The sequence below is a fragment of the Rhagoletis pomonella genome, unplaced genomic scaffold (assembly GCF_013731165.1).
Source record: "Rhagoletis pomonella isolate Grant_MI unplaced genomic scaffold, Rhpom_1.0 Rhpom_scaffold_00002, whole genome shotgun sequence".
Lineage (NCBI taxonomy): Eukaryota > Metazoa > Arthropoda > Insecta > Diptera > Tephritidae > Rhagoletis > Rhagoletis pomonella.
In genome coordinates, this window is record NW_023458556.1 from 33,450,093 (window position 1) to 33,469,194 (window position 19,102).

The 19,102-nt window shown below is 37.1% G+C and overlaps 4 protein-coding genes across 4 annotated transcripts in view; 2 read left to right on the top strand and 2 right to left on the bottom strand.

Annotated features, from left to right (window-relative positions):
- Positions 1-11,076, top strand: part of LOC118733473 — an 85,583-nt gene extending 74,507 nt beyond the window's left edge. The window contains exons 10-18 of the mRNA XM_036462871.1: positions 4,796-6,166; positions 6,236-6,835; positions 6,889-7,485; positions 7,581-7,943; positions 9,039-9,143; positions 9,207-9,399; positions 9,796-9,945; positions 10,046-10,153; positions 10,671-11,076. Coding sequence (XP_036318764.1) covers positions 4,796-6,166; positions 6,236-6,835; positions 6,889-7,485; positions 7,581-7,943; positions 9,039-9,143; positions 9,207-9,399; positions 9,796-9,945; positions 10,046-10,153; positions 10,671-10,929 — 3,746 coding nt within the window. The 3' untranslated portion in view covers positions 10,930-11,076. The remainder of the gene's footprint in view (positions 1-4,795; positions 6,167-6,235; positions 6,836-6,888; positions 7,486-7,580; positions 7,944-9,038; positions 9,144-9,206; positions 9,400-9,795; positions 9,946-10,045; positions 10,154-10,670) is intronic.
- On the bottom strand, positions 1,070-3,171 carry LOC118733476 (WW domain-binding protein 11). The gene is made up of 6 exons (XM_036462874.1): positions 3,004-3,171; positions 2,818-2,943; positions 2,662-2,759; positions 2,319-2,606; positions 1,382-2,256; positions 1,070-1,321 (listed from the first exon to the last, which is right to left on the bottom strand). Exons 1-6 carry the CDS (start codon positions 3,065-3,067, stop codon positions 1,132-1,134), a joined length of 1,641 nt encoding a protein of 546 aa, XP_036318767.1. The 5' UTR covers positions 3,068-3,171; the 3' UTR covers positions 1,070-1,131.
- Positions 11,077-11,266: 190 nt separating the features above from the next.
- Positions 11,267-12,753, bottom strand: LOC118733485. The gene is made up of 2 exons (XM_036462889.1): positions 12,304-12,753; positions 11,267-12,208 (listed from the first exon to the last, which is right to left on the bottom strand). Exons 1-2 carry the CDS (start codon positions 12,586-12,588, stop codon positions 11,348-11,350), a joined length of 1,146 nt encoding a protein of 381 aa, XP_036318782.1. The 5' UTR covers positions 12,589-12,753; the 3' UTR covers positions 11,267-11,347.
- A 2,273-nt stretch (positions 12,754-15,026) lies between these two features.
- LOC118733497 (protein RFT1 homolog) lies at positions 15,027-17,441 on the top strand. The gene is made up of 7 exons (XM_036462902.1): positions 15,027-15,280; positions 15,372-15,586; positions 15,660-16,137; positions 16,191-16,454; positions 16,514-16,896; positions 16,952-17,072; positions 17,146-17,441. Exons 1-7 carry the CDS (start codon positions 15,221-15,223, stop codon positions 17,281-17,283), a joined length of 1,659 nt encoding a protein of 552 aa, XP_036318795.1. The 5' UTR covers positions 15,027-15,220; the 3' UTR covers positions 17,284-17,441.
- The last annotated feature ends 1,661 nt before the right edge of the window (positions 17,442-19,102 follow it).

Sequence of the window (19,102 nt, forward strand, 5' to 3'; positions counted from 1 at the left end):
CACAGTACAATTTATCAAATTAATCCAACTTTTTTACAGGTCTATTCTGCACGTTACCAAAGATTTTGTAACCGGAAAATTTTATTACCAAAAAATGTTACCAGTTCTTGTCACCGCGATTCTAATTACGTTGGTAATGCAGTTAAAATATTCAGCAATTCAGCTATGAAGAATTGTGGAGATTCTGGCATTGCATATTTCACGGGGCAATACTTTGTTACCAGCTTATGAGATGGTAACAAAATTTACCGCTTACAAGAGTACACAGAATTCGAAAAGGGTTTAAAATTTGACAGGAACTTAATTTACCGGTTACAAAACTTTTATTACCAGCACAGAATAGACCTGTTAGTCTGACTGTAAAAACGGCAAACTTACCAAAAGTTACCAAAATAAAAAAAAAGTTGCCAAGTTACCAAGCACTCAAAAAGTTACGTATTTTGGTCACAAGTGACCAAATGTGGCAACCGTGGGCAGGGCTAGTGAAAAATTTGACAGCAAGCATTAGCTTTGTTTCTTTACAGATAATTATCACTAGTTTTTGTTGGAAAGCGTTTCTTAACCCAAAAACCATGGTACAATAATTACCATGCCCAAAAACCTAGCAGAAACTAAAATCTTTCTCGTTCATAAGCTCTTTTTTTTGTATTCATAAATCGATTAAGCGATGGCTGTCTGTCCGTCCGTATGTGCACACGATAACAGGCCAACCTTATATTCACGTCCGCCGGCAGTTTACTGTCAAAAATTTCTCATGCACATACAACTTGTAAATGCCCAACCGAAATTAACCGGCGTGCGTAAAAAGCCTCAAAATCCAAGATTTGTGTTGCGAGACATTTCGATTTGACGTTTGCGTTTATTATACATTTACGCGCGACTATGAATTCAAATTTTGAACAAATGTAGAATAGCTCCGATTCTCAAATAAAAAAAAAATAAATATTGGGATCGATAGATGATTCAGCTAAACGTAACGGTATATTTTACGTCACGTTAATTACGAAGAACTAAAAAAAAAAAACATTTAGCGGAATCGTCCCAACCGTTCTCAATTGACTAATTACTCTAAATTTTTCACACCATTTTTATATATATATAGATAGTAATATACAGTTCATGACAAATGCACTACAGTAATCCTTGCATTTCATTCATGAATTGCATATATGCATCGTCCTTTGTAGCTGCTTTGTTGGCTTCTGCTGTTTGATTACTTGGTTCTTGAATCAACTTAGGTCGAGTACCAGGTTTCCGAGTCTCCTCACGCTTTACTCGCAACGTGGATGGTACAAAGCGTGTAACGTCGGCACTTAAATTTCTAAACGAAAAGAGGAAACAATTTTCATTTATAAAACTCTTATAATAGGAAATTTCGCACCTAATCTGTGGTTTTGCAGTTATTGTAGTTACACCTTTACTTTGGTCTTTGTGGGTTAGTTGATGATTCTTATGATGATGTGCCATTCGAGGTGGCATTCCGGGCGGTGGACCTGGTGGCATTCTTATTCCCATTCTTGGTGGCATGCCACCCATGCCAGGAGGGCGTGGTCCGGGTGGTGGGCCTGGGGGCATTCGTATACCAAAAGCATGTAGGGCGCCAGGTGGGCGTAATGGAGGTGGCCGTAAAATCATAGATGGTGCCAAACCAGCTACTGGGGGCATTGGTGGACCTGGAATTGATAGGCGTGGACCAGCATGAAGAGGAACAGGTGGCAAAGGTATGGATACAGGTACTGCCGCAGGTCCACTTATAACAGCGGTAGAAATATACTCATGCTGCGGGCTTTTTGTCTCTTTTCGCTTCCTCTTAGGAGATCGTTTAGCATCTTCACTTCCATCACCACTATCTGAGTCTTCTGAACTACGACTGCTTATAGGTGTACCATCTTCATCATCAGATTTATGAGATGTTTTAAGTTTGCCTTCGTCATCAGACGTTGAAACCTCATCTCCACGCATGGCTGCCTCTCGCTCTTTTTCTTTCTTCTTGTGCACGCTTTCCATTTCCTTCATAAATTCATCAATATTCTGCCCAGAAATTGCTAACATTCGCTGCTGCAATGAATTTGGCTTATTTATTGCCTTTGACTTTCCGCCTCTTAATTTTGGAGTATATTCTTTCAGTTCAACTTCTTCATCTTCGGCATCTGTGTCTAAGTCATTCATTTCAAGAAGATTAGGTGCTAGTCCTGGCGGAACACCCAAAAATTCCTTCTTTTTCGTGTCGTTGGACTTGTCAGCAGCTTTAGAAGCCTTGCCACATTAGAAGACAAAGTGATTTAAATAAATTAATGTGAGCATTCAATAAAACTTACGGGATCACTTGGTTTTTTTATCGCACCCGGTGGTGCACCAGGTGCGAATGGTGGCAGAGACAAAGCCGTTGGCGGAGGGGGCAATCTATTAGAAACGTGGAACCCTATAATATTGTTTGAACCAGGAGCAGGAGGTCCTTGTGCGGATGATGGTAAAGGAATTTCATCTATTTGTACACTCTGTGCATGCTTTACGCTTTCATAATATTGTTGTTTCTTCAGACGTTTTTTTTCGTATTCAACCTCCTTACGCTTCAACTCTGCCCAATGCTCGGGTTCGTCATTATGCTAAATTATATTCTCGTTAAATGATAATTTGATTTATATTACTGACGCAACTTACGTAAAGTCGCATCACACGATCAAAGGTCTCTTTCAACTTCTTCCTTTTATCACGAAGAACCTTCTCATTTAAAGGCGATGGTTGTAGCACATTGTATTCTGTTTTTGATCATTACAATCAAATCAAAATGTATTGGGTATAATGTACATAACATACCCATTTCATCGATTTTCTCCATTTCTTCTAAAATCTGGCCAGGATCCTTATTTTTGAGAACGGCCGCTCTAACCATTTGCCTTTGCCGTTTATTCTTTTTCAGTTCCTTTTTACGAGCTTCCTTCCCTAAAAGGTGCGATGCTTTTAAGTGGATAACAATGCAAATATATATTTAAGTATACGTACGTGCTTGATCAGTTGGATTCATGTATTTTCCACTTTTCGTGGTATTAATGGAACGTCGGCCCATTTTGTTGGTTTTAAATTATTTTGAACCGAGTAAAGAAAATATAAATGAACTTTCTCACAATTTTTTGTTTACCGGATTCATATGGCCTTCTGTCAAACAAAAAAGAAATGACAGGGCGTATATTGATGATATAGGTTTATCGATAATGCTGTGTAGCCACATTTCTGAAAATTTTTAAGAGCCACCGCACACCACAGACTTTATGCATGATTCAATATTGTTGAATAATGGACTTTATCGGCCGCCGATTTAAGGCTCAGCCAGATAGAAAATCTATTCTGCATCGCAGGGATACTTTTGACTGGCAAATCGTACTCAACATGGCGAGGCGGCACAATGAAAACAATTACAGATTAGGGAGTTAAGTTCGAAAATGAAGATAATCTACTTATTTGTAAACCTAGTATAAAGGATTTGTTAACATCACGAGCACCACTATTTTGTACCTTTCTTTAACTAAGGAAGAGTTAATTCTAAATTGTGTTTAAAGTGACTGACAATGGGCCTCCGCACACTAGCCTGCTCAGTCGGACTGAGCAGTCCACCACTCGAACGCACACTGGACTGGACAGTCGGCCGAAAACAGGTTTCAGTTTTGTATACATGAACTACGCTTGATTGTGTTAGTGCATGTGGCACATGCAAACAAAACGAAATACCCCAGTGGGAATTAGGAGCACGTAATAATACCTTATTAGCAACTTACTCTTCACCTGGCAGTCATTACCATTTCCCTGCCGAACGTCCCTTACTTTTACAAAGGCATGGCCGCCTTATGTAAGTAGGAATTTAGAGGGTACATTTGGTATCAGACATACTTCTGAGCCGCTATACAAAGTAAGTTACGTGTAATGCAGAGCAGTCGCTCGGAGTAGTTCGGTGCTTGGAAATAACTTCGGCTGCACGTTATTTTGCAACTGACAACGTAATGTGTCTTCGGAGGTGTTCATTTTGCCCTTTACTAGTAGATGACATTAGCCATGATGACAATTTTGGTACTAAAAACTGAAAGAAAACATGGCTTACCTCGGAAGGTGCTTACCTATTTTCCCAGTGGGACAAAACATGGTGTCTATGTGTGCGTGTCAGTCCATCTTCAATCCGCGATTTTCGCGGACTGAAATGAATGAGGTAAACTCGAACTCTCTTCCCCCTCTTATCCAGACAAAACCGGTTTTAGGCGGACTGAGCAGTCCAGGGTGCGGAGGCCCAATAATAATAATTATTTTTTTGTATTTAAGTTACTCCAGAAAAGTTTACAATGATTAAAAAAGGAGAATTATTTGGCCCAGCTAATGGTTAATTTTGGTTTTCGTTGTTTTTTGTTTGTTTAATTTTCGCTCGTTTTCCAGTGAAACAGGATGGCGTAGAACCCGCTCAAAAAATCGACTTTTTTCACTCTCTTGTTCTTACGTGATCTTGTGTCTTTCATACACGATTGCAGACGCAGCACCTTCTTTGTGGCGTATCCGTTATTGACGTACAAGTACCCATTCTGTCCTGCCTATAAGTACTGGTGCGTTTAGTTTGAAATCTTGGTTGTTGTTTGTATGTTTTGTTTTAAAATTGCCTAATATTTCATTTGTTTAATGGACGAGGAGCAAAAATACAAACTTATAACCTGCGTTGATCCCAGGAAAATTAATGTGCCAATTAGAGATAGTAGGTTTTCTTAACAATTTGAGAGTAATCGCAAATATCCTTACAACTAATAATCTCCACTTTCAGGATTTGCCAAGCTAACGCTATCCAATAAGAAGAAACAAGTACAGATGGCAGACGCAAAAGAAGGAGACCTTGAAAGAGATATGGAACCAGATAAACGTGTTAGTCGAAATCTTATGGAAACACTTGATAAGGCAATTGAAAACGATTCCATTAAATGTGTACCTTTGCATGAAAATCTTGGCCCTGCTGCATCCACGCTTTCGAATCTTGATATGCCGTACTATGTTAATCCATTACTACGTAGTGAAAGCAGTGGAAGTATTCCTATAACGCAATCATGTTTGAATCATGAAAGGGAGGATGTGCAATCTGAAGAAATGCAGCCCTTACAAGTAAGTAATTTGACGGCCGATGACAATTTGCTGGATATTGAAATAGCTACTTTGACGAAGAAAGTGTCTGTAATGGCCGTGACTGCAAAAGATTTGAATGTAAATAGGAATGATAACATAGCTCATGAAAGTACTTTATTGATGTCTACTGAAAGCCAGAGAATGAGTTGCGAGTACCTACCAAACCGTCTTCGTACTCTGCCCATAAATCCTGAAGACGAAGAGCAAGTTCATAAAATAGAATCCCGACAGTCTGTATGTATATCGCTATCATCTACTGAAGATAGCCACAGTGCAATAACTGTAACTGATAGTAGTGTTTCGGGCTTCTTGGAGTTTGATTGTACGACATCCGAAATACCAGAAAGTGGTCATACAGGAGACGCTTTAATCCCGAACACCTTCAGTAACGAAAAGGCAGACCGGATGGAAGCTTTTTTACGTGACGTATCACAGCAGCGTAGAGAATTGGAAGAAAATAAAGAAGTATATGACGATAATTGCACTTTGCACAGAGATATTGATTTACATGCTTCTAAAGAAAGTGTTAAAGTAGAAGATGGCAATAAACAATTGGGCGGACTGGCATATGCTGATACTGAATCCATGACTACTTGTAGCACAGATTATCGGAGATCAGAGGAATATGTCAACATATTAAGTAAAAAGCGGGAACAAGATGCCGAGAGAGAAACTTTGTCAGAGGAAAATCCTTTTCGTGTATCGGCCAGCCCAAGAACTCAAAATATTAGAGAAAATAATGAAGACCCTCGTCGTTTAGCAAATGATGAGACGCAGGTTAACACATCCACTTCGCGGTACATCAAAGATCATTGGTTAGCTGAAACACAAAAACAGGAGGCCGACTATTCCACGGTTATTAGCGAGCAAAGCTTTATCTCAGACTCTGTTAAGCTGGATGTTCCCGAAGATTCAGTTGTAATTTCTGAGACATCTAGTGAAAATGTAAGTAACCCTTCACTTCATGAGAGCAGATGTAGTAGTAGAGAAGGGAATGCTGAAGATAGTCAAACTACAAGTAAGTATTGGGAAATGCATTTTTATGTAAAAATGCTCCGTTTATACTATGATTAACATTGATTTTCAGATTCAGCGAATGTCCAAATATCGCCACAAGTAGAGATTAGTAGCATTAATATATCCGCAAAGATCAACATTAAAATTTCAATATCGCAGTTAGATAGCTCAGAAGAGTTATGTGAAAATGTCAATGCAGAATCAGTTGAAGTAAATAGTGACGGTAGTTTGGTTAATAAAGCTCAGGAAGATGAAAAAAATAAAAGCACAACAACAATTGTTAACAACGAACTATTGGAAGCGACGTGCGACCAACAGAGGCCAGATAGAAGCAGATTACATCCGGCCAATGCGACAGAGGAAAATAACAGCGAAAATATAAACTCCGAAGAAGAGGAAGACGCGATGTTCCTCACTCACGCAGAAAGGCTTCTCAACCAGATATATGGGATGTCGTGGAAAACGCCGGAAGTGATACGCACCCTTAAACGTACCAGCCGTACCCCTAAAAAGACAGATGGCACCCCATCGCCCACAACTTCTAAGGCATCGACTTCATTTACAGGAACAAAATTCGATAGTAATGGGAAACAAAACATTGAGCCTTTTAGCTGTGAAAAGTTAATGGATAAAAGTGTCGAGCCAAGTATATTGGATGATTTCTCCATTTGTAGGTAAAACCGTAAACTTGGCGTTTGAATATAAAGGCATATTTATTTACAGTTCGTCGCGACATTGTACGTACGAATTTGGATTCTACACGCTTCGTTACACCGAAGCAAGACAAGAACCAAACCAGAACACCAGCTGTATATGACAACTTCAGTAGCGAACCGCGCTGCATAACTCAGCGGAATAAACAGCACGATTTTAAAGTTCCAAAAACCGAGGTCAAGAAGAAATGTTCGTCTAAACGAAAACAAAATAACGTGGCCTCAGCTGAGCGTTGGCGACAAATAGTGGATGAGAGCAGTGAGACGTCAGGTGACAATGCTTCCGACGATGACACATTAGACAAAACAGAAACCCCTGATTACAGGGGTGGTAATAAAGAAAATGAAATCGATAAAGATTCAGAGTGGAGTATCACATCTGATGATAGTGATGGAAATGACTATGAAATCCCACTACCAAAGAAAAGCAATAAAACGCATGGTAAAAAACAACAACAACACAATTCCAATCGCAGAGAACAGGCTAGTTCCACAGGACGTCGACTAGGAAAACCGAAATCTAAGGACGCCTTGGTATACTTAGATTTATCTAAAGATGAAGTGACTATACAAGAAGGTGAACCGACATCTCCTCCAGCAAATAATGGTAACTTCAAAACAAACCACTGATAGCCGTAAATATTTGTTTAATAGAACTGGATTCGCAATGATTTTTTTACGTGTGTTCTTTTCCTTATCCAGATGCCAAGTTTAACACTCATTTGGAGGACATTTTGCGTACCTGTAAGGCTACCGACAAGGCAAAATTGCCAGCCACTCCAGGTACTGGTGGTAAATCGAAACGAAAATTATTTACTGCTTATTTTGGCGAAGAGGATGTTGACTTAACGGTTGGTGAAGATGGTGTGCAACCTCGTACACCTGTTAGGTCAGCAACAAAAATTGACGAAGAAGTGATTTTGCAAGAAATGGAACAAGTGAAGCTAAATGATGGTTCATCGGGTAGTTTTGCTATCTTTAATAAACATTTAGAAGCCATAAAACGAGGAGATCCCGTTTTCAAATTAACACCACCACGGGCTCCAGCTACACCTAAATCAACAGGTATGTTAATAATTTATATATTTTAAAATACACTCCCAGTCAATAATATTATTATTATTATTCATCTTTATTCAGTCTATGATTAGTATTCCCTTGTGATCCTCAGTATGTACAGTTAAGGGAAAACTTTACATACTGAGGATCAAAAGGGTCTGCTAATCTAATGACTGTGAGTACATATATGCTTTTGATATACTTTAAATTATACAGAGAAATTTTTAGCAAATTTGCTCATGTAGTATATGTATACATTGTACATTTAATTATGCTCCAGACGCTGCTTGCAGCGGAGTTTTCACTCGTGCACTACATGCCTGTTCCTCAAGCGCACGATATTTGATATATATTTTTTAAATTTTTTTAATTGAGGCAGGTTGAAGCGCTGAATATGAAATGAGAAAATCAAATAAAAGCTGCGATCCGTTAATGGATGTAAGAAGATAATTTATCAAATACACAAGCTTTCTAAATATGAACTAAATTGGAGCATAAATACTGTTTTCCCAAATATCTCGACTCCTGTGCCAGATAAAATATAAAAATATAAAATAAATCAGGCCATAAATGTAGGTTTTGGAAATATTTCGAACTCTGCGCCACCTACCGGCCAAATTTTGTGTGGAGTTTTTTCTTTCAATATGAACCGAATCGGTCTATAAATAAGGGTTTTTCAAATATCTCGAGTCCTGTGCCATCTATCCGTTATCTTTCACATTGCATTGTCATCGGGTTCTGAGCCAAGTGTGAAGTTTCAAGTCTCTAGGTCAACGAGAAGTGGGTCAAAAACTAATTACAAGATTTGACCCATACAAACGTACTTACACACCGTCCCCCTCATGCTGGAAGCATGAATGTACAAATTTACACATGAGTTAAATCCCTTAAAAAACTTTCAAACTTGATTTCCCAAGATTTTTATTTTTACACATTCATATTTCTGGCATAAGGCCCGGGGTCGCTACATACGTATGTAAAAACTGAGTTTTAAATATAACCACATAACCAAATGTAAACCCCTAAAAAATGCTGTCTTATGCTTTTAAAACAAATAGTATGTCTACATTGCTTAAAAATATATTTGTATTTTAATTTTAGAAACCTCAAAAGAGACAAGGACATTAAGAGATAATACAAAAAAGTTGTTAGATCAAATTGGCCCTACACCTAAGTATAAATACGGATTTCTCAAATCCCTTGATGGTAAATAGTTGGAATTGTACTTTAACTAATGAAAAAAAGATATTAATATGTGCTTATTACCAGTGTGTGTTGCCAAATCACTTTGTCATCCAGATGCGTTATGTTATCGTGAAAATTATCGAACTAAGAAGGAAGAATTGGCCAAGCTGCTATACGAGCTTTATAATACAAAATTATTTCAAAACAAGTTGAAAGTCCCGATAGAATGGAACAAAAAACTTTGTAATACAGCTGGACGTTGCCTAAATAAGAAAAAGTATGTACACATATTTATAAATTAATTAAAATTAAATGGTGTTCTTATACAAATTAAAGCATATGGTTGTTTAAAGTACAAAACCGGGTATCAAGGGAATGCAAATCCGCGTATGTGCTGTTCACAAAATTTTGCGAGAGAGAGTAAAACCTGTCTTATTTCAAAACGATTCTCTCTTTTATCCCTAAATATATCTAGCTGTTTTATATAAATATCGATATTTTGGTATGAATGAATAAGGTTTGATGTCAGGAGTTTCCGTTGGGTAAATCTCATTTTTGGCACAAGTGTCAGTTAAGAGGTTTGGCCGAACCACGATACGTGGTTTTGTACTTTAAACAACGATATACAACGTATGTATTTTAATGCGCACAAATGTTTTTTTCCTCCATACAGAATGGGCGTGCGAACGAGTTTAGTCGAACTGAGTGAAAAGGTACTTACAAGTGCAGATCGTTTGCGGTGTACTTTAATTCACGAATTATGTCACGCTGCAACTTGGATATTCAATGGTGAGGGTGGTCATGGAAGCACTTGGAAACAATGGTAATTTATGAAAATCCCATTCACATAATTTTAACTTTTGTGTATAATTAAGATGCCTACATTTAAAAAATCGTTAAATTTATCTTAACCTCATTTCTAGGGCATTGAAAGCCAATCATATTTTTCCGGAAATACCCAAAATTGGCGTGTGCCATCAGTACGACATTGAGTATAAATATACTTATAAGTGCACTCTATGCGGGGCGAAGTACGTTAATTAAAAAAAAAATATACATTTGAAAAGTTCCATAACAAAACGACAACAAATTAAAATTTGTCAGTTTCCTAGATAATATCATGTAGATTGATGTAGATAATTAGGAAAATGCTACATTGAAATGACAAAAAATGTTAAAAAAATCGAACTTATCGACCATCCTTATCGATTTTTTTTTATACGTAATGACTCGAGTATTTTTTAATGTCCAAATTTGAAAAAAATTACGCTTATTGTGTAATTAGTTTAAGATTTCTGACACGTGCAAATAACTTCCGCTATTTTGCGTACTTTAGATATTTATATTATTGTGGTTTGAACAATATTTTTAAAAATCATTTTTTTTTACTACTTGTGAATACAAGTACATATATTTTAATAGGTTGAACTAGTTTCTTCAAAACTTCAAAATAATATTAGGATGAATTATATATTGCGTTTTGTTATGGAGCTTCCGCATGCACATGTGTATACTGAGAACGTATAAAACATACACACAATTTTACAGGTCACATGCTCATTCCAAATCGAAGAAAGTGGAAAATATTAGATGCTCCTATTGCCATGGTGCTATTGAGATATTCTTAAATAAAAAAGATAAGGAGGGAAATATTTTGCCTACACCAGTTCGCGAACCAACAGGTTTTGCTAAGTTTGTTAAGGAAAACTATAAGCAATACAAACGTCCCGATCTCAAACATGCCGAAGTTATGAAGATTTTAAGTACTGAATTTGCAGCATTAAAAGTGCCTAGCAGCGGAAAATAAATTGTAGCGGCCCCCTTTTGTTATAATTACATATCTTTATTTTACTAGATTAACCTTTTAAGAATAATTTTATGCAAGATTTGGGCGTTGTTTTATATGCCTTATATATTTTATTTTATTTTTATTTTAACTTTAACATATTTCTTAACACTCCACATTTTAAAATTGATTGAATATACATACATAGTTTCGTACGATTGTAATCGTTTTAAATTATATGCATCCAAGGCGAATTAATATAAGGTGATAGCAGGAGTACAAAAACAAAAATTTACATGTATTTTGTTTTTGCTTTGGCGGCATAAACTGTCAAAATCTGTAAGAGTGTGTGTAGAAATTCAAACAAAATTTTTCAATTTGATATCAGAAGCCGTGCGGCGAAACTCATAACAAAATCAGCTGAGCTATTAACACCACCTTATATAAATTCGCCATGCATGCACCTTATACATAGCCGCGTTCCTCTCTTTTCATCACTATCAATACCTTTAAGCACAATTTCACAATTTTCAGAGAAGGCGGCTCCTAAACATATTTGCATTACATCTAATTCTTCCAGCATTTCTGAAATGCGCTCTGGAGTTAGATCGTTTGTCGGCCAGCATTCTTCGCTGATCAATCGCTTTTCTAAATATGTTTTGATTTCACCTGTGTCATTGACGGTCAACATTTTGTTTATATTTAGTTCCTCTTCATCTATACATACGAACATTATACGTTTTTGATTAGGGGAGCGATGTACACCCCAGAGTGTGGTCGGTAAAACCACTTCGAAAACGCTATCGAAAAGGTCGAAAGATTCGCTGGCTGTTGATGTTGGAGATTTTGTTCGGTTTGCGCTAAGATTACTACCTTCGATTTCTGGTACTTCTAAGATGTCAACTTTATTGCGAGCACTTGATCTGTTACCGCAGTCATCGGCGATCGTAAAATCATCGCAATGTAATTTTATGCCTTCGTAAGAGTTTTCTGGTTTTTCAATATCTGACTGCCTTATTTGCTGCGAACATAGGATTACATTATTTCCATTACATATTTGTTCAACTTCCAAAATTTCAACCATTTCGGGAATCCGAAGTGGTTTAGCATTGTTGTGAGAGGTGATTTCATCTTTATGTATCTCTTCACATATTTGTTCAACTCTCAAAATTTCAACCGTTTCGGGAATGCGAGGTGGTTTACCATTGTTGTCAGATGCGATCTCGTCTTTATGTAAGGTACTTGCTTTACCGGCCGTTTTGCCACGTTTTAATTTTATTTTTCCATTCACTGGTAAAGACTATTAAAAAATTATTTATTTATCAAAGCTGGTACATATGCATCATGGTGCATATGTACATACATACATATATGCGATGTATTTGCAATACTCACATTTCCTAAATTTGTGGTGGGCACAGCATTTGGTTTCAATCTTGCTCTCTCCCTTTCTATAAGATACTTTTTTCCGCCAATTGTGTGACTGTATGCTCCTAGAATGTCATTAGGTTCGAAATGATGCTGGCACACCCGGCATGAAGTTTTTATTGGTCTCTCAAGACTTGGTATTGCTTCAAGCCACTTTTGCAATAATTCTTCCTTTTTGGGAAAGTTAAACAAGAAACGTCTATTGTTAGCTCTTTTGATTCTTTCGCAACCAGGCACACAGCAATACGGCATTTTTAAAACGATTATGATTTACGGTTTATTACTTTTCCAAATTGAATAAAATTTAATTGGTAGATACGAAAGAATTCAAGTAAACAAAATTATATTCTTCTTCTTCATATCTCCACCAGTACACAATTAAAGCCTGTTAGGTCTGTTCTGGTGTAGGAAAAGCGTTCGTGCTAAACAGAGGCGTATTCAAGGCGAATTTATACATGGTGGTGTTGATGGCGAATTTAGATTTTCGCCGTGGTACTTCCTAATGTCAAAATGATGTGTTTGTTGTAAACAAGGCGAATTCATATTACAACAAACATATCATCAAGACGAATTTATACAAGGTGGTGTTGATGGCGAATAAAATTTTTGCCGCGGTACTACTGAATGTCAAAATGATGTGTTTGTTGTAATCAAGGCGAATTAATTTTACAACAAACACATCATTTTGACATTAAGACGTACCTCGGCAAAAATCTAAATTCGCCATCAACACCACCTTGTATAAATTCGCCTTGCACATCGTTTTGGCATTAATTACCGCGGCGAAAATCTAAATTCGTCATCAACACCCCCTTGTATAAATTCGCCTTGGGCGTATTCGTACAAGGCGATAGCAACAATACAAAAACCACAATGCCATGTATCAAGGCGAATTTAATAACTTATACCTTGGTTACAATGCACGGGGCGAATCGTAACAAATCGCGGCGAATTCGTAAGGATCTATTGATTTTAGATGCTTCCGTTTTACATTGCGTTCAAGTGCATTATAATCGTTTGAATGCATTGCCCATACAATAGATAATTAAGTGACAGTTCACTCCGTTCCGTTACTTCCATTATAATCCAGGCATTAGGGTTTACACCGGACAATATTGTCAAGACAATTATGTCAAAATGATGTGTTTGTTGTAAACACGGCGAATTTATATTACAACAAACACATCACGCGAGAGCAGTGCAGCGAGACGCGGGGGTCATGAGCGTGGCACGACCGGGCGCAGCGTGGTGAGGGGAGCCAGCAAATGTGCACCCGCTAGGTTATGCACTCGCAAAATTAAAACTTACCTAAGTACATATATTTATTTTCCAATATCCAATAAATCCGGATATATTAAATAATTATTTATTTCATTTTATTTGTAAAAATTTGTATCAGTTTAAATAATTCATTGCACTTGGACGTAATGTTCTCTACGGCGAAGAATTCAGATTCGTCGGTAACACCGCCTTATTAATTCGCCTTGAGAGTGTCATTTCATAATATGGCTTTATTACTCATTTGCACAAATTTGAATATGGCTTTATTTCACTTCTGGATTGGAAATAACGCCATATGGAAATAAGACCATATGGCGTTATTGCGTATGGTGTTATTGCACACCACCGTATTCTGATTTTGCTTTTGATTAGATGTGTTGTCAAATCAGGAAAAGCATAAACAAAATACATGTAAGGCGAAGAAATCAGGTGATCTAACAACACCACTTTGCATAAATTCGCCTTGACGGGTTTTATATCAAAATCTCAATTCGTCCCAAAGATACAAACTCGAATTGCATGTGAAAAGAAAATGTCAGAATAGCCACTTTTCTTAATATTAAATTCTTCGATAGGAAACTTGTTTAAATTAGTTAAATTGTAAAAATATATAATTTGCAATAAGAATTAATACGGAAAATGTGAAAACGAACGGTGATTTTTGTGGAAGTATTCGCGAATTTCAGTACATTTAAAGTTTCTGAGGCGTCGTAAATCAAGTTTTTCCACTATTACAGCTCAACGTTTCGCTAAACTTAATTTTATAGCATTAACACTAAAATATATTTCAATTGAAAACTTAATTGCACCATAAAATGTATTCCACCATTCTTCATTGCATCATGGGATAATTTCAGCAGTTCATTGTGAACAGTCATTTTAGACACAGAGAACGTAAATTTAAGGTACGACCGCACTAGGCGACGCGACACGGCACTACACTTCGCGGCAAAATATTCTTTGCATGTATTCTTATGGAGCATACCGCACTACGCTGCAGCGGAGCTACGCGACGCGACGCTGCGCGGCAAAGTTGACCAACTAGGCAAAAATGTCGCGCCGCGTGGTGTCGCGCAGTTCCGGTGCCGCATAGTGCGGTATACCTAGCGGAACGACATAACATTTCGTACTATATATTTAACTAGAAGCAATTGGATTTCCAATTGTGAGTGAATATTCACATGCATTTAATTCAAGAAGAAAATTGTATGTAAAGAAACATAATAATTGAGAAGAATTCGCCATAAAAAAAGGCATTAACATTACATCTTACATCAGCGTCAATGGCATCCATCTTGACACAAATAAATTAAAAAATTTGCAGCGAAGTGTCGCGCCGCTGCAGTTTCAGTGCGATATACCAAGTGCGGTCTTACCTTTATAATATACATTTACGTTCTCTGTTAAGACAGCTGTGCAATGCATTGACGTGTTTTTAAGCTCTTGAAGTTTGTTTATTTTCTAAATGCATTGCCATTTCACACTTATGCATAGTGTCCTCAAAATTCAGAGAAGTTTGTTTACGCACCGCAGCAATTCCTGTTTTTGCTCTGCCGGCTAATAAGATTCAAATAAAGTTTGTACAGTAAAGTAAACCAGTACGATGCAGCGCAATGTGCTTCACAGCAGCCTCCTTAGTGCCGCTTTCAGTATTGTATTCCAGGTGCGTTCACTAATCTATATTTAAATGCTTTGAACTAATTGTTTATATGAGTAATGGCTGATAAGCTTATTTTATTCGATTTTATTGAAAGATGGTTTGTCGTGTTCTAACCTTTGCCATCAATGCTTTCATTGTGCGAAATGTGGGTCGAGAGGTTTTAGGTATTATGAACGTTCGTTTGCTATTATTGGAAAGTACTCTGCTGTTTTTATCGAGGGAAGCCTTTAACCGAGCTGGATTAAGTGCTACCACTCAGCAACGTGATAAGTGCTCGTGGGCGCAGCTAATCAACCAAATGTGGCTTACGTGAGTACATACACACATTACATATCTATGAATATGTTTTCAAGAATCAAAAACATTTTAAAAATTTTCGTAGAGTTCCTACCTGTGCAGTCATATGTATTCCTTGCATTTACATTTGGTTACATCTGTTATCACCTGTGGATGAGCGATTTAATACCCAATATCAGTTCGGTTGCTATGCAATGGCTTTGTCATGTGTTATTGAGCTATGCGCCGAAGCTCCTAGTTTTGTGACACAAGTATTTTGTTTCGTACGGTTAAGAATAATATTGAACACTTTATACATTTTGGTACGGTCAGCAGTATTTCTCTGGATTGTAATAAACGACAAAAGTGCTGCAATTAATGCGTTTGCGCTGGCGCAACTTGTGAGCACTGCAACAATTATACTGGGAAATTACGGCTTCTTTTACTTTTACATTCGAAGATTCAATGAAGGCCAAGAAAGAAGGGATATATATTCGAAACAAGAGTTCATAAAAAATGGTGATGGAAATGACTTTCCTTTTAAGAAAATTACAGACTTTCTTCCAGGATTTATGGAAAATGATGTATGTTAAATAGTTGATCTTTAAATAATTCTAATGTTTATCTTCTTTAATAGGGAAAGTTCTTAAACTCCGAGCTGCAGAGTCTTACACTGAGTTTCGTTAAACAGGGCGTTCTAAAGCAAATTTTAACTGAAGGTGAAAAATACGTAATGTCTGTAAGCCCAGTGCTAACCTTCAGTGAACAAGCGACATATGATGTAGTGAATAACCTGGGAAGCTTGGCGGCGCGTTTCATTTTTAGACCCATAGAAGATAGTAGCTACTTTTTCTTTACACAAACTATTGCTCGTGATATTGAACTCCACAAACAAAATCGTGTAAGATTCCATGCATCACAAAAATCTGAAATTATTTTTTCTGATTACAAAATTTATAGGACAACATTTTACAAGCAGCAAAAGTTCTACGAAACTTGTCCTTAGCAGTTACATCCATTGGCTTATTGGCGCTAACTTTTGGTCAAAGTTACTCACATACTATACTTCTATTATATGGCGGGCCTGATTTTGTTGCTGGTGGGCTACCACAGCGGTTGCTGCAATGGCATTGTTTAGCTATATACTTCTTAGCTATTAACGGCATCACGGAAGGCTATATGTTTGCTACGAACACTAGCAAAGATATTGACAAATATAATTATTTAATGGCAGTATTCTCAGTTAGTTTTCTTATACTCTCTTACATTTTAACGAGCTGGTTAGGGCCAGTAGGATTTATATTCGCTAACTGTATCAACATGTTTTGTAGAATCTGCTACAGGTTTGTATACATTACATTCCATAAATTAAAAAAATCTTAATTTTCGCATATTTAGTACACGTTTCATATTTCGACAATACAAGCCGACAGGTTTGAACCCGCTGCTGGGCTTGCTCCCCGGAAAATGGTTTGCTATGACACTTTTGGCAACAGGCACATTTTGTAAATATTTGTCGGTAAGATCATGAAGTAGAAAAAGAGAAAAAAATAGCCATTTCGAGAATAAAATATTAATTTATTTATTTTTAGTACTGCTCAACACCAATTTTGGTATTCTTTATATATGGCTTTTTAAGTGTTGTTTGCTGTCTCATTGTTTGGACTATCGAAAACAGTGATCTGGTGAAATTGGCTTGGCGGTATGGACGACGTCTTAAAACTGATTGAACAAAATCGCTAATATATAATTAATTAATATGTAGTGCCTACCTAAGATTTACTACGATCCTAGCCCCAATTTATTTATTGCGAAAAAAATTGTTATTAGTTTGTGTAAATAATATTTTATTATTATTATTCACGTTAAATATACATCATTAAGCGCACCAGGTTTTGTATGTATGTATGTATCAAAATATATATGTGCATATTTATTTCGTTACATGTAACCATTTTGATTTGATATTGATTTTAATGGCTTCAATTCATTAATTAAAAATAGTTTATTGCGGACTGTGACAGTAAGCGGGTGTAAATTACTTAAACAAAAATCTTTATTTTTTAGGTCGTAGAATATACTTTCAGAGTTCAAGAGATTTTTATTTAGGCGGCTGCCATTCAGAAAATGGGATGAATGTGTGCTTCTTACGAGGAAACCACAGACGATTTTAGAATGAAATTGTCGCATAATTATTATTATTATTGTTATTATTATTATCTGAAAAGAAGTGGGGAACCACAACCTTACATGTTTTTGGAGCGCTAGTGCTTACACCTTTGGCTCTCTTATAAATATAAACAGTAATGTTAATTAACTATTGTGGTACTGGCTACATGATAACTAACTTTATATTAGAGTCTTCAACTCTGTTAAAATAAGATACTCGTTTATTTTTATTATCGATTCGGCGTCACTCTTCTTCAGGATGCTGGGAGGATTAGTGCTACTAAAGATGTTATGCCTTTTTGCGGAGAATTGTTGGCAAATGTCGAGTAGATGGGTGACGGACACTGAGGAGGCGTTGCAGAATTGGCATGTTGGTGGGCTCAGATCTTTAAGTTGGGAAGTTGGGCTTTTGTCCCTCCGTGTTGATCGAAGAATAGTGGTGGCGTGTATTTCTCCATTCGTCTTGTTTTATTTTAACGATGACTAAATTAGCCAGCCGGTAAACATCTTTGATGATAATATTTAGTGCAGTCGGGGGGTGCTTTGCTGCAAGTTTTGCTGTTATATCTGTAGCTTCGTTGCCAGGTATACCCACGTGGCTCGGAATGATTTTGATTTAGAGTATTTCGAATTGGTAAAGTTACGCAGTTGAGGGTTGTTGTATATTTGTTTGCTTGGATTGTGGACATGCTGTCGGTGCATACAATGTATTTACTACCCGTTTGGACTGCATATTGAATGGCTTGTAATACGGCACAGGCCTCGGTCGTATAAACAGAACAGAAGTTGAGCAGGCGTCCGACTTTGACGGTATTTAAATCCGAATCTACCACAGCAAACGCAGTTGTGGACGTTGTTTTTGACCCGTCGGTGTATAGGAACTTCCACCCTTGTTGTTTTAGATCTGCTGAAATACCTTCGAAGGTTTGTTGATACATTGCCGAGTTGAGCTTTTGTTTTTTAAGTGCATGTCCAGAATCAAGTGTTTCCGTGGTTCGGACCAAGGTACCGAGGTTGCTTGATGAACCTCTGGACTTCGTCCGTCAGTTCATATAGATGCCTCCTGACGTGCCTAGGCGAGGGCTCCTCTGCAAGCAGCTGTCTGTTTGGGTGGCCACTTCTGTGGCAGCTGTGTGATACGGTGGTAGGATGAGTTTGATGTTTTTATTCGCGCAGTGTCCGTAGATAGGCAGGCCGTAGTCAGTTTTAGACAAAATAAGGGCTTTGGTAGCGTTGATGAGAGTTGACTGACGAAGCAGTGCTTCGACGGTAAATATTTTATTATTGTCGCATACTTAATATTTCCCTTTTCCTTTAAACTTAGTTTAATTTAAATTTAACTGATTTTAAAGTTCATTATAACTGAAAAACTTGTTAAAG